Source organism: Gossypium hirsutum, chromosome A09, assembly GCF_007990345.1.
Source record: "Gossypium hirsutum isolate 1008001.06 chromosome A09, Gossypium_hirsutum_v2.1, whole genome shotgun sequence".
NCBI lineage: Eukaryota > Viridiplantae > Streptophyta > Magnoliopsida > Malvales > Malvaceae > Gossypium > Gossypium hirsutum.
In genome coordinates, this window is record NC_053432.1 from 53,792,753 (window position 1) to 53,806,797 (window position 14,045).

Sequence of the window (14,045 nt, forward strand, 5' to 3'; positions counted from 1 at the left end):
TGATGATTATTCATCGCACATAATCGATGAAATCAGAAACACGTGGGAGACTTGGAATTCACCAAGACTGTCACCAGAATCATTACATTTAGATGAAATAGAGACTTGGAATCTCGATAATATCCAAGAAAGATAAAGACAAAATAGCTAGCCACATGGAAGAAATTCAAGGCAGAATGTAACTTACAAAGCAAGGAATCTATGTACAAACAAAAAGATGATAAATGCAAGAATACGTGGAAGCCACAATAAATTTTGCCAGGATATGTGGAAGCTACAATAAATTGATCATTATTAGAAACACTGTTCAGGATTGAAGAAAAAATTAAATAAATTTTAGGAATTTTGCTATAAATAGCCATGTATGAAGCCTAAACAAAGCATCGAAAAATAGTTTAGTTCTCTTCTATTTTACTTTGAGTATTCTCTTTGTAAAAATCATCCTTCAGATTTAAAAAAAATTATCTTCCGCATCCCTATATCCCTATAATTGGTATCAAAGGCCCTCGAAGTAACGATTCTTGGAAAGACTGATATCATAATATCCATTGTAAGTTCTTATCTTTAATTTACAATTTAGTTAATTCTGTGGTTATTTATCTTAAAACCCATATATCCGTTATTCTGTCTTACTTTTGCCTGTTTAAGTCTAAGTAAGAGACGTTTGGCCTTTGTATTTAAGACATAATAACATAACAGACGGTTTTAGGTACCATAGATAAATACCATGGAAGAAACAGATTGTTTATATAAAGATAAAATCTACAATCATATTATGCATATAGATTGTAAACAAGAAAATAATCTTTCGGCCCTTAGTAAAGGATTTAATAGTTTAATGGATATAACCTCTATATATTATAATAAATTATATAATAAAGTTAGTAATATAGAAGAAAAGGTAAATCATTTAGGAGATATTAAGGAATTAGATTTGAACAACAAATTTAAAAAAATCTTATCTGAAGTTAATAATAAATTAGAACAAGTTATTATTAACAATAATATAGTTAGACATAGATTTAGGTGCTTTGTATTATGGTAATAGTAAAATAATTTTAACTTTATATGAGGAAGAAGAAACTTCTTCAGAAGAGTCATCTTCTACTATTAATAGAAATAAAAAATCTGAAAAACAAAAAAGAAAATATATTACACAACAAAAATATGATTTTCAATCTTATAAAGAACTTATAGAACATTAAAAAATTAGATTTACATCCAAACTCCCATTCATTTTCTAAAATTTATATCAAATAAATTCCCTTAAAAGTTAATCTAAATTTCGATATATATATATATATATATATATTCTCTTGTGACATTTTACTTGTGGGATAAAATGTATTGTTAGTCTTTATACTTATATAAAAAATAACATTTAGTTCCTATATTTTAAAAGTTAAAATTTTAATCATCTTTTTTAATTTAAAAATTTTAATTTAATTATTATTATTTACAGCTTATGTTAGAAAATTTTAATTTAACATATTTATTTTTTTTGTTAATCATATGCCACGTTATATGAGAATAGTCTAATTAAAGTTCTAAATTAACAAATTTTGATAAAAATAATATTTACGAATTTAAAGAATAAATTGAGATTTTTAAATAAAAAAATTCAAAAACTTAATTTTTAAATTTTTAAGTACAAGAATTAAATCTCAAATTTTATCAAAACCCAAGGACTAATAGCATATTTTAACCTTGCTTTTGCTTCCGTTTAGGAGTCTGTCCCGTTTGAGTTTCGCATATTATTTCTTCAAAATAATTAACAAACATAATTAAGTTTGATGTTGGATTGAAATTTTAGTTTAGTTAGTATTATTATAATTTATAATATATATAAGTATGAGTTTAGAAAAAAATATATACAGTAAGAATATCTTTTATTTTCTATCATATTATTAAATTAATTTTAAAAATAATTATATTTTAATTTAGAATTGTTAGTTAAAAAATTTTTGTTAATTTTAAAGATAAAGTTATCTAAGCATAATATATAAGAAAAAATTTTGATAATTACAATTTGTTAAAAAATTGAAGTAAAAAAAAATTGTGTTAATTTTTTTTTAATTGTGTTAATTTTATAGATGTAAAATAGAGTTATTACAATAACACAAATGAAATACAACAGGCTGAACTGTGAAAACAATGGAAAAAGGGATGATCTGGTGATCCAAACACCAAGAAGGTTCGTTTCAAGGATGTGATTGCTGTCGGCTCAACACCAGTACCACCCCTGTCCTGGAAAGATATGGTTCTGGGCAAAGGCTCCACTGTTTCTAATGGGGAGAGTGATTCGAACGCAGCCAATGAGGTTTTCTCCTTTCTAGAAGGTGATGTTAAGAAGTCGATAGTCAATGGCATTCCTGCTATTGATTTCTCGGATAGAATTCAAAAATTATTAGTTAAAACATGTCCACCTCTGTGATTCTCATGTTGTTGGAAAGGAATATTGGTTTTACAACTCGACAAAATAAGACTTATGGACTTTGGAGACCATCTTAACCCTTTCAAATGATGGATATCGAAAATGGCTATTTCTTAGCAAAATTTCAAATTTCTGAGGATTATGAGAAGGTTTTATCACAGGGACCGTGGATTATCTTCGGACAGTATTTGATGGTGCAACCATGGACTATTGATTTCAATTCAATGAATCTCTATCCCAGTAATGTTCTGGCTTGGATTAGACTCCCAGGACTGCCTAGCTACCTCTACAAAAAAGAGGTCTTATGGGAAATTGAGGGAATGGTGGGGATGGTAACCAAATTTGATTTTAGTATAGACAGTCAAACAAGAGGACAATATGCACGTATGACAGTATATATCAATTTGGAGAAACCACTGATTCCTTCTCATCAATGGAAACCTTCAAGGAATCGAGTACGAAAGCTTACCGGTTTTCTGCTTCTCGTGTTGACGGTATGGTCACTCCAAGGATGCTGTCCGCATATACAAGCAACAGGGCATAATTTGGGAGGAAATGCTCCGGCGATTGGAACCTCACGAATAGTTGTTGATTCGGTGGTCGGAAGCGATGAATATGGTCCTTGGATGCTGGTGGAGAGGAGGTCCAAGCGTAACTCACGTGAGCAAAACATTCATGGAAAAGACTGGAAACAGGGAGGATTTTTTGGGATCGAGATTTCATGCATTATCTCTCAATTCAGATGATTTGGGGAGTGATTTGGGGAAAGGGGAGAGGTATTAGATTTTGAAGAAAAATGGGAAAGAAGTTTTAAATGAAAATACTGAAAAGTCCTTATTAGGGGGAAGAAATCAGAAGATGGGACTCGAAAAAGGTTAGTGGGTACATTATTGAATGAAAATTCTAATTCTTATTTGAAAATATCCAGGTCCACTGCTCGCGACAAGGGCCCAAGCCAATCGAGGTGGGCTAACGAATGGGCAGAAATCAGGGTCTAGCGATGCGTTTGGGCCAAACACGCCTTTTGATGACCACTTAAAAGGTAGGATGATCCAACCCAATTCTGAGCAAAAAGATATTGTTGTTGACGCTTCTGCTAGAACTTTTGACCGAGAAGTTAATGAATTGGGCAAATCAGTGCTCATTGTTCCTGCAGGTTTTAATAATAAAAATTCTCTCCATTTTAATCTTGCATTTGGAGAAGTGGCAGCTGTGGCGGTGGCTATAAATGAAAGGCTTCTTGATACCAACAACCATTTGGCAGTTACTTTCGAAAGAACATCCAACTCGATTTTGACTGGGGTGAAGGGTGCTAATGAAGCTACTAATTCGGGGAATTCTTCTAATCTGATTAACAGTCGAGATAACGATGGAAAAGTAAGGGACTCTAAGAGTGGTTGGAAGATTAACAAAACTCTTAAGGGGCCAACTAACCATTTCAAGGCTTTGGGGAGTTCACGGGTCTCGCTTGCAGGATCCATGTTGATGGTAGCGGACTTTATCTCCTTGAAGTTTGACAGCCAAGTTGTCAAGGAAAAAGTGACTGGAGAAATCGAAGGCTCGAATAGTATTGTCCATGGTCGACAATAAGTATGTTCTCCCTTTTTCAATTTTTGTTATGAATTTATCCATTTTATCTTGAAATGTGTAGGGTTCTGCGAATCTGAAATTTCCATGAATTTTTTGGGAATATAGCAATGAATTTAAATCGGATATTATTAGTTTGCTTGAACCAAGGGTCAGCGATTTTAAAGCCGATACTATTATTGCAAAATTGGGATTGGAAAGAACTCATCAGGTAGATTCAATTGGTTTCTTTGGTGGTATTTGACTAGGATGTAAGGAGTCCATTGATGTAGAGGTGATCAGAAATCACCCTCAGTTTATTTTGACTCATATTTTGTCCATTCTTAAGTCACGGTCGATTTTTGTTGCTTTCGTTTATGGTAACCTTGACAGATAGAAAATGAGGCTTTTTTGGAAGGATTTACGGTTATCTATCCCTTCAACTCATTTTTTTTGTTGGCTTTTGGGGATTTTAACGCCATTCTATCGGCAAAAGAAAATAAAGGTGGTCAAGTGGCAGGTCAAAGGTGTTCTTTTTTTGGTGATTTTGTAGATACAAGTAAAGTCCATGATTTAGGTTTCAAGGGATCCCCATTCATTTGGCATCGCGGCTCACTCTTTGAGCGATTGGATCGAGTTCTAAGTAATGAGGCTTGGGTTGAGTTTTTTCCTAACTGCGTGGAGACTCATGTTCCAAGAATTAAGTCAGATCATAGGCCTATTTTACTATCTTTTCAGTCAAATTTTCCCCACCTAAAGGCATGCCTTGATTTTCAGCTGGGTGGTTGGAGAGTCTAGAATTTCTTTCGGATAATTGAAGTTTTGACGATAACATTACGGGCTCTCTTAATCACCTCACTAAAAGACTTAGGGACTGGAACAAATTTGTTTATGTACATATCAGTACTTGGAAAAAATAGTTGATTCATAAATTAGTTAATATTCAGTGCGCTATGGATGTCTCTGGTTCTAACAATTTGGCACAACGCGAATTAGAGACTTGAGAGAAACTAGAGAATGTTCTTTACTATAAGGAGTTACTCCGGAAGCAAAAATCGAGATGTGACTGGATGAATTTTGGAGACCATAATACTAAGTATTTTTATAGGCTTACGATTTAAAGGAGAAAATACAACAGTATAGCAGCCTTGCGTAATTCAGATGACGAATGGACTTTTGAGCTTGAAACTCTAAAAACAGAGGTTGTTGCATTTTTCCAAAATTTGTACGGTGAGGTACCTAGACCTATGGGGAATTTGCCTTCAAGTAGCTTTCCACAACTTGAGAATATGGATGTTGACTTCCTTGGAAGACCTGTTTCAAATGAAGAGATCAAAAATGCACTTTTTGACATGGCCCCGCTAAAGGCATCAGGCAGTGATAGCTTTCATGCTTTGTTCTTCTAAGAAAATGGGATATTGTTGGAGGAGCAATCTGTAATTAGGTTAAGGGGATCTTTGATGGCAACTTTATTGATTCAGAGTTAAACAAAACCTTTATTGTTTTAATCCCTAAAGTCCAGAACCCTAAAAGCTTTACACAATTCCAACCTATTAGTCTCTATTTTGTTTTATATAAACTTGTTATAAAGGTGATAGCGAACAGGTTCAAGATTGTGTTTCCTAATATCATTGGCCATGAGTAAGTGGGATTTATTGCAGGAAGAAATATTGTTGATAATGTGGTTATAACGCAGGAAGTCCTACATGCTATAAGAAGTAAGGGTTCAGTGGAATAGATGGCTATCAAAATTGACTTGGAAAAGGCCTATGACAGAGTTCGGTGGGATTTTGTGGAAGCTTCTCTTCAAGTTGCAACTATGCTTAATTTTTTGATACAAGTCATCATGTCGATCATCTCAACTTCCACTATACTAGTGCTTTGGAACAAAGTCCCTACTGACAAATTCAAACCTGTTAGAGGAATTCGTCAGGGATACCCTTTTTCTCCATATTTGTTTGTGTTGTGCATGGAATGTTTGGGTCATAGGTTTTATCAGGCCATCTCTTCTAAGGAGTGGAATCCTATTCATTTATCTCGTCGGGACTCGCTATATCGCATTTAATCTTTGCTAATGACCTTGTGCTCTTTAGTGAAGTGGACTCGAAGCATAGTAAAATTTTGAAAGACTTCCTTCTGTGAGTTTTCAAAGCACAAGGTTAATGCTCGAAAGACTAATGTGTTTTTTTTTTTCTGCAGGGTGGAAACACAAAAATATAGACTTTTTTAGCACCTTTTGAGCCCTAATTCATGCAGTTTCGTAGTAAATTTTTTCGAAATTCATACTTTAATTATAAAATAATTAATTTGCATTTAAATTATTAACATGTTTAATTTTAATTATTTTTATAATAAATTTTCACAAATTTGGTTTATTTTCGACAGTTTTGCACAAAATGTGAAATTAGCTTGGCAAACACCTCAAAAGGCTTGAACCGTTGGAGAAATTTTTGCATTGACTGAACCAAGAGCAAGGCTGAATATTTTTTCAGCCAAGGACAGTCCAAATTATAATTATTTTATATACTTTATATTTGATTTTTATCCAAAGTTAATTGGGTTAAAAATTAATATAAAGCCTGAAGGAGAAAGTGGCTTAGTGTGCTAAGCATTGAAGACTGATCCAACAAGCAAATTGGCAGCCCAAAATCGTCCAATAAGTTGACCCAATCAGTTGATTTTTACTGATTTTTATTCTTGCAAAACAGCCCTGAAATTTTTCCTAAACTCCATTCAAACCTCTCCACTTTTTGTGTCTTTAAAGATTTGCGCCAAGCTAAATTTAGCAAAGTTTGAAACATTCAAACTTTGCTCCTTGTGTGGCCGGCCAAGGGGAGTGTATGGTTGCTAATTACTTGCTATTTTTAGTAGCCACTCCCACCTATAAGTACCCCCATTTGCTGCTTCATTTAACACACCTTCAACTCTCACACATCCTTTCTCTCTTTCACTCACTTTCTCTTCTTTGTTTTTCTCTTTTTCTTGTCCATCTCCCTTGCTGATTTCCCTCTTGAAAAAGAGCCTTCTTCCATCTTGGAATAGCATCATTCAATTGTTCATAGAGGCATTGATTCAACAAAATGAATAGAGAAGAAGAGGAGCACACTAGTTTAGCTTTAGAGAAATACTAGATTTGCTTCTTAATTTCCTTCTCTTTAATTTTCTTATTTATGTTGTTATCATGAATATGAATAATTGTTTTGTTGTTGTTGTTGTTCTAATTAAAATGGCTTAAATTAATTCATGTTAGATTGGTTGCATTTTGTCCAGTTGAATTATTAAAATCATGTTTATGTTGTTATAGGCTTTGTGACTTGTTCAATTAAATAAAATCATGTTTATGTTATACTTGCATTATAAAATGTAAGGTAACGAATGAATTAATTATTAAACATATTGAAATTATAATTCATTGACACAGTATTTAATTGGTGCATGTTTAATCTTCAAAGGTAGCTAAAGGTTAAATTAGCGACGGTATTAAACGATACATTAGTCTTGCATAACTTGCAAGATTATTGTGATTAAATTGTTTCAATATAGAAATATATTGTTACCTCACTTAATCTTTTATGTGCTTATGAAGACTGATTAACTATTTGAATTGGAATTGAAAAATGTTCAAGAGATTAGTTAATTTAGTAAGTATGTATGAGCAATAGTTAGCAAATTACCAAGTTGTCGTGAAAATATTCATAACAACATGAACATGGGTTTAGTAATTCTAAGTTGAGGAATGTAATTGATCTAACACAATTATGTCACATTGATTAAAACCATCTTTTGAAATCATGAATTGAAATTTTTATTTTATTTTTATTTTATTTTACTTTACATAGTTAAATTCTATTTTTTAATCACTTCCTCAAAACCAAAATATTTTTAATCACTTAAGTGTTTGATTTACATTTCATAAATATTTTTCTTTCACAGTCCCTGTGGGTACAATAGCTCGACATTTACTTGTCACTTTATTACTTGTTGCGATTGTATACACTTGCACATTTCCGTCGTTCCAAGGGGTCAAAGAGGATTTAGTGGGGAAGATTACAGACCTTCTAGGTTTCCAACGTGTTTATGACCTTGGGCATTATCTTGGAGTCCCTCTCATTCACCATAGAATTACCAAAGGTACTCTAAGTTTTGTAATTGATAGGGTTTGGAAAAATCTTTCTAGTTAGGAGGCTAAGAAACTCTCTTTCGCCGAAGGGTCACTCTTGCACAATCGGTCCTTTTATCCATTCCTAGCTACCTCATGTAGTCTTTAATAGTCCCAAAAGGTGTTTGTAATGAAATTGAAGGTTTGGTGAGGCATTTTATTTGGGGTTCTTTTTATGGTAGTAAAAAAATGGCGTTAGTGAGTTAGGATGCTATCTGTCAACCTAAATCGTGTAAGGGTTTGGGTTACAACGTCTCAGTGACCAGAATTCAGCATTCATGATGAAACTTGGTTTCAATCTCGTCACTAAAACTGATGCCTTGTAGGTTCAGGTTCTTAGAGGAAAGCATGGGGTAAAGGACAGAGTACCGAAATGTATCTCGCGGAGTAGAAGCTCTTTTCTGTGGAAATCTATCTCTAAGGTATGGCCCCTACTACATGATAATTTGATATGGTCAGTTGGAAATGGAAACAATGTATGTTATTGGGAGGATGCATGGGTTCCTAATATGGGACCTTTATCCAAACTTGTCCCCGCACATGTGAACGTCAACTTAGAATGCAAATTGAGTGAGTTAGTTATGGAGGATGGTGCTTCAAACCTTGAACTTTTTCATGTTTGGCTATCAAAGGATGTTATTCAACACATCGTTAGCATCCCACCACCTTTAGTCTGTGCAGGCCCAGATTCAATCTATTGGTGTCGTTCTACAGCAAGTAATTTCTCTGTCCAAAGTGCTTATTGGATGATGAAGGAAGCATCATGGAACCCCAGATATATAGTTTGGAATATTTTATGTAAATTTCCATGTCCTCAGAGAATAAGGCACTTCTTTTGGATTGTCCTCAAACAACTATTCCTTACTAACATTGAGAAAGTTCAAAGGAAAATTAGCTAGGATGAATCATTGTAACACCCCATACCCGGCTTAGACGTTAAGACCAAGTTTGGAGAGCTACATCAAATAATTTTAGGAAAATCCAACCTTTAACCATTCAAAGTTTAACAGTCGAAAATCATTTAAATAGTTAAGCCAAACGTGAAAATCCAAACTTATAACCAATCATTCAAAATAAAACAGGCGACAATATAAGTTTAGATAAAACAATAGATAACTAAAAGGGAGATGATCGAGCTTTTTTCACACCGACTCGCCTAAGCTTGTAGGTTATCTGTAATCCAACAAACAGACTAAATGAGTCTACAACTCAGTGTGTAACTTACACTTTAATTAATTAGTAACATAAAAGATGTGATTTCTGTTTTCATTAACCAGTCAACTCTCGTATTCAAATACAGAAATAGAAGACATCAGATATAGTTGTATAACATTTTAGATTTAGATACAGATTCTTAACCCCAACCGCTACAAACCATTTTCGTCCATCCCTACACACCACATAGTGATTGTGTGTCATGTTTCAAAATAATTGCAGTTTAGCTGCTAGAACATAACGCGATAAATTGCCAAATTCAGATATATGTTTATTTCTTAGCCACCAAATTCGGCAGATTATTAAATTGCCCACACTTTTTCCTTTTCACAATCCAAACCTAATACAGATATAGATTTAATAGATATCAGATATGAGTATACAGTAGTACAAATTCAAATCAAGCTCATATTATGCTATCACATTTACATATCAGATTTCATATCTAGTGTTTACATGAAAATAACAGATTATTTAGTAACAGATTGTCAGATGACGGTTACATTGTCTAATTCATATAATTTGGACCCTACGGCAGGCTTACGTTCGATTCAAACAACGATTACGGCTCTAGGGGAAAGTCCTGATTTTTGGCATACACGCAGTGTGGATTCACACGACTTGAGTGGCTGGCCTGTGTGGTTCACACAACCGTGTGGCTCAAAACAATGAGTTATAGGGTCTAGACACACGTCCGTGTCTCTGGCTTGTGTTTCCCTAATTCCAAAACAATACGTTACACAACTTGAACACACGCCCATGTCTCTAACCCGTGTGCCTCTAATTCCAAAATAGTGAGTTACACGGCCTACTACATGTACTGACACACAACCATGCGGCGTCGACAGCCATGTTTTTCGGCCTCTTTCGTTCGTAAGATTTCATGTTTTCATTACACACCTAGTACAGTTTTGACGTAAAAGTAATAGAGAAGACCCTAAAACCTAAAAACGACAACCAATTATCCCTGTAACATCTCGAAATAGGGCCTAAATAGAATAGTGGTTGTGAAACCATAAATTTGAGATAGAAAAGTTTATTTCGATTAATTTTTATGATTTACCGAGTGATTAGTTGCATGTGTTAGATTATTGATAAGAAATTTTATAGATTGCATGTTTAATTTGCCTATTAGGGCTTATTTGTAGAAGTTGATGTAATAGCCCAATTTAGGACCTAAACGGAATGATGGTTTTAGAACCACGAATTCGAAGTCGATAAATTTATTCTAATTAAGTTTTAAGGTTTATTTATTGATTAAAATATTGTGTAAAAATATCATTAAGAAATTTTACTGATAAAGTGCTTAATTGGACTTTTAGGACTAAATTGCAAAAGTTGCAAAATATGTGTTCTAATTCATAAGTACTTGATTGAAATGGGGTTTTAAAGAGGAGGTACTTAAATGGAATTAGACCATTATATTTATTTTGGACAAAAATGGGCATGAATAGGATAAAATTCTAAAGAAAGGCCTTAAGGGCATTTTAGTCATTTGGTAATTAAAAGAAATAAAAAGGGAAAATAAAGCCAAAATTGACTCATCTTTTTCATGGAGGCCGAAATTAGCATGGGGGAAGCCATGGCTAGGGTTTTCAAGCTTTCCAAGCTCAATAGTAAGTCCGTTCTAGCCCCGTTTTTCAAGTTCTTTACGTTTTTAGAATCTCGGTAACTTGATTAAGCTTATTCTAGCAATAATTTAAGCTAGGGTTCATATTTGGAAAAATACCCATAGGTGAAATGTGTTTATTTTGATGTTTTATGGTAGAATATGAAGGCTGAAATTATGTTAAACAACTTTTGCTAAGCGGTTTTAAGCAAAAATGAGTAAAACGGCTTAATCGGTAGAAGTTGTTATTGGATATAACTATGTGTTAGAGTGAGAGTTTGATGTTGCCATAGAAGGGAAAAATGATCAGCATGTCATAAAACATAAGAATAAAGGATGAAGTTTAATTCCCGAGCCTAGGGGCAAAAGTGTAAATATGCAAAAGTTTAAGGGCAAAATTGTAATTTTGCAAAAGTTTGAGTTAAGAACTGTTTTGAATAGTAAATTAATTAAATAAGTAAAATATGATGTTTTAGATCCCAGAAAACAAGATTTGAACCTAGAATGGGAGAAAAATTAAAAATCGGGGAAGTTGGTAAAATGACCGTTTTAGTATCGAGGTAAGTTCATATGTATAATAAGCATTAATTTATGCATATTTCAATGTAAAATTTATAAATTTACTATGATTGCCGAGGTGTTGAAAGTAAGTATAATTATGATGATTTAAATGTTCAATATTAATTCGACATGGAAATGAGAAAGTATGTAAGTTTGTATGTAAATAATACATTATCTTTATTACGTTTTTATATTTCAGCATATTTTATGTATTGTAGCTGATTTTTAAATTATAATTGACTATTAGAAGAATGGAATAAATTATTAGAAAGTGAGATACTTCCCGTTTGAACTTTCGGAATCGAAAGATACAGATGGTATGTAGCTAGGTCACATGTGTAATACGAGATGTATACCATGTGTACAAGAGAGCTATGAGACATTATGAGGTAGCTAGGTCGCATGGGTGATACTATGTGTACACCATGTAGACAAGAGAGCTACAGGATATATGTAGCTAGGTCACATGGGTGATACTATGTGTACACCATGTAGACAAGAGAGCTACGAGATAAATGTAGCTAGGTTGCATGTGTGGTTCCAAGTGAAGGACTCCATGTAAACAAGAGAGCTACGAGATAAAGTGGCTAGGTCACATAGGTGGTACTAAGTGTTCACCATGTGTACAAGAGTGCCAAAATTATGTGTACAATTGAGCTAGGTCACATGAGTGGTGCTAAGTGAAGGCCACTATGTGTACAAGAGAGCTTCGAATTTTAAAGGTGGGCTGTGTGCGATACCATCGTGTATCTGTTATTATTCCGAAGTGTTCAACTGGGAAATTGATTAAATGAAATTGTGTATGACTTTGTGATGATAAGTGTAAGTATATATGTGTGTAACTTATGAGCAATATGCTCGATATGTGATTGGAAATTGGAAAGATTGTTATGGGTAAGTGATGAATACAATTGAAGTGTGAATGATCAAAATTGACAATAAAACTGTTCTAGATAGTTGCAGTGATAAGAGTCTAAAAATTTACCAAAAATAGTATAAATTGAATCAGAGACTTAATGAGATATCAAATTAAAGCTTAATGAGTCTATTTTCATATAACAGAAACAGAGAAAGCAAAGGAATTCTATATTCTGAGATATTTAAGTTTCTATGAGACTGGTTCAGAATGACTATGTGATCCCCTATTCTGACTTTTAAAAATCATTAAAATTGTACAAAAATAATTATGGGATATAATTTATATGTTTGAAATCCTTAATGAGTCTAGTTTCAAATAAAATAAACTATAACATCATATGAGTTATGTACGAAGAGAAAATTTATTTGTAGTGAAGAGTGGTTAGGGAAGTTGAGCAGTGAAACAGGGGTAACTTCAATGAATAAACTGTACTAATTGGCTGGACCAAAAATTCTGAAAATTTTATGGTAAGAATATACTTGAATCTAGTTTCAAGTAAAATTTACAGTTTGTAATTTGGAGTTCTGTAGCTCCAAAAATAAATAATTTAGCTGCTGGTACTCTGGTAGACAGCTTATTTTGAACCTGTTTATAATTGTAATAGTGAAAGTATGTGTGTTTGTGATGGTAATATTCCGGGAACATATTGTGACTTTTTTAATGTATGATAATGTATTGTTTATTCATATTTATATATTTACTTACTAAGCTATAATTCTTACTCCCTTCCTTTCCTTTTTCCTATAGTGGCGCAGATGTTAGCTCGAGTTGGAGGTCGCCGGAGGTTAAATCACACTATCAAACTATTGATCGATATATAAAGGTTTTAAAGCATGATATGGGCCTTCTAAGTTTTTTTTAAGGGACAGCTTGAATATGTTTGAAAAGTTTAAAATTTGATGAAATTTTATGTCTCGGTTTTAAATGATTACAAGTACTCAAGTCCGGTAATACCTCGTACCCTGTTCTGGCGTCGGATACGGGTAAGGGGTGTTACAGTCCCATCCATAGAAATTAATCGAGTCAAAATGCTAAATTAACCAGTAATTCAAATTTTGTCGACAACTTCGGCACACAAATTCTAAAACGAAAATTATTCGCTTACCAACGAACAACAACAACTAATCGAAACTAAAGTGTTGGAGGAATGCTCCCCTCGATATTCTCACCTAAAATAATAAACCAATTGAACGATTAACGGAGAACTTGGAACAATTGGAAATATTATTCAACCATAACGAAAGCAGACAAAATTTAGTGAAAACTGAGGAAACAACAACATCACTTACACTAATAATCTTTCAATTAAACAACGACAAATGCAAACTCCTCGATTATACTCATCGCAAGCCACAGAGTCAAGCAAAAAGAAAAAATAACATAAAGAAAAAGAAGAAACGATATTGAAGAAAGAAGAAAAAGGGAAAGGGAAAACGTAAAAAAAAAAGAAAAAAAAAAGAAGATGGAAATAATTTGATAATTTAAAATAACTAATTTTTCTTATAAATTAATAAAAACAATGTGTTCCCTTCTCTCTCTCGCTTATGTAGAGACTTGAACACAGGACCACAGAGTATACAGA

The 14,045-nt window shown here is 33.2% G+C and overlaps 1 protein-coding gene across 4 annotated transcripts; it reads left to right on the top strand.

The window, feature by feature from the left end:
- Positions 1-3,466: 3,466 nt before the first annotated feature.
- Positions 3,467-13,267, top strand: LOC107902461 (uncharacterized). Of its 4 annotated transcripts, none has more exons than XM_016828640.2 (2): positions 3,467-4,024; positions 13,211-13,267. In XM_016828640.2, the coding sequence occupies exon 1, from the start codon at positions 3,482-3,484 to the stop codon at positions 4,022-4,024; it is 543 nt and encodes a 180-aa protein (XP_016684129.1). In that variant the 5' UTR covers positions 3,467-3,481; the 3' UTR covers positions 13,211-13,267. The 4 variants fall into 4 exon arrangements, 3 of the variants coding, with proteins under 3 accessions (XP_016684129.1, XP_040933485.1, XP_040933486.1); XM_041077551.1 differs by lacking the exon at positions 13,211-13,267 and adding an exon at positions 8,486-9,475; XM_041077552.1 differs by lacking the exon at positions 13,211-13,267 and adding an exon at positions 6,386-7,249.
- Positions 13,268-14,045: the final 778 nt, after the last annotated feature.

What these genes read in the sequence shown, in the direction of transcription:
- LOC107902461 (XM_016828640.2), top strand. Translation starts at nt 3,482, where the DNA reads ATGATCCAACCCAATTCTGAGCAAAAAGATATTGTTGTTGACGCTTCT.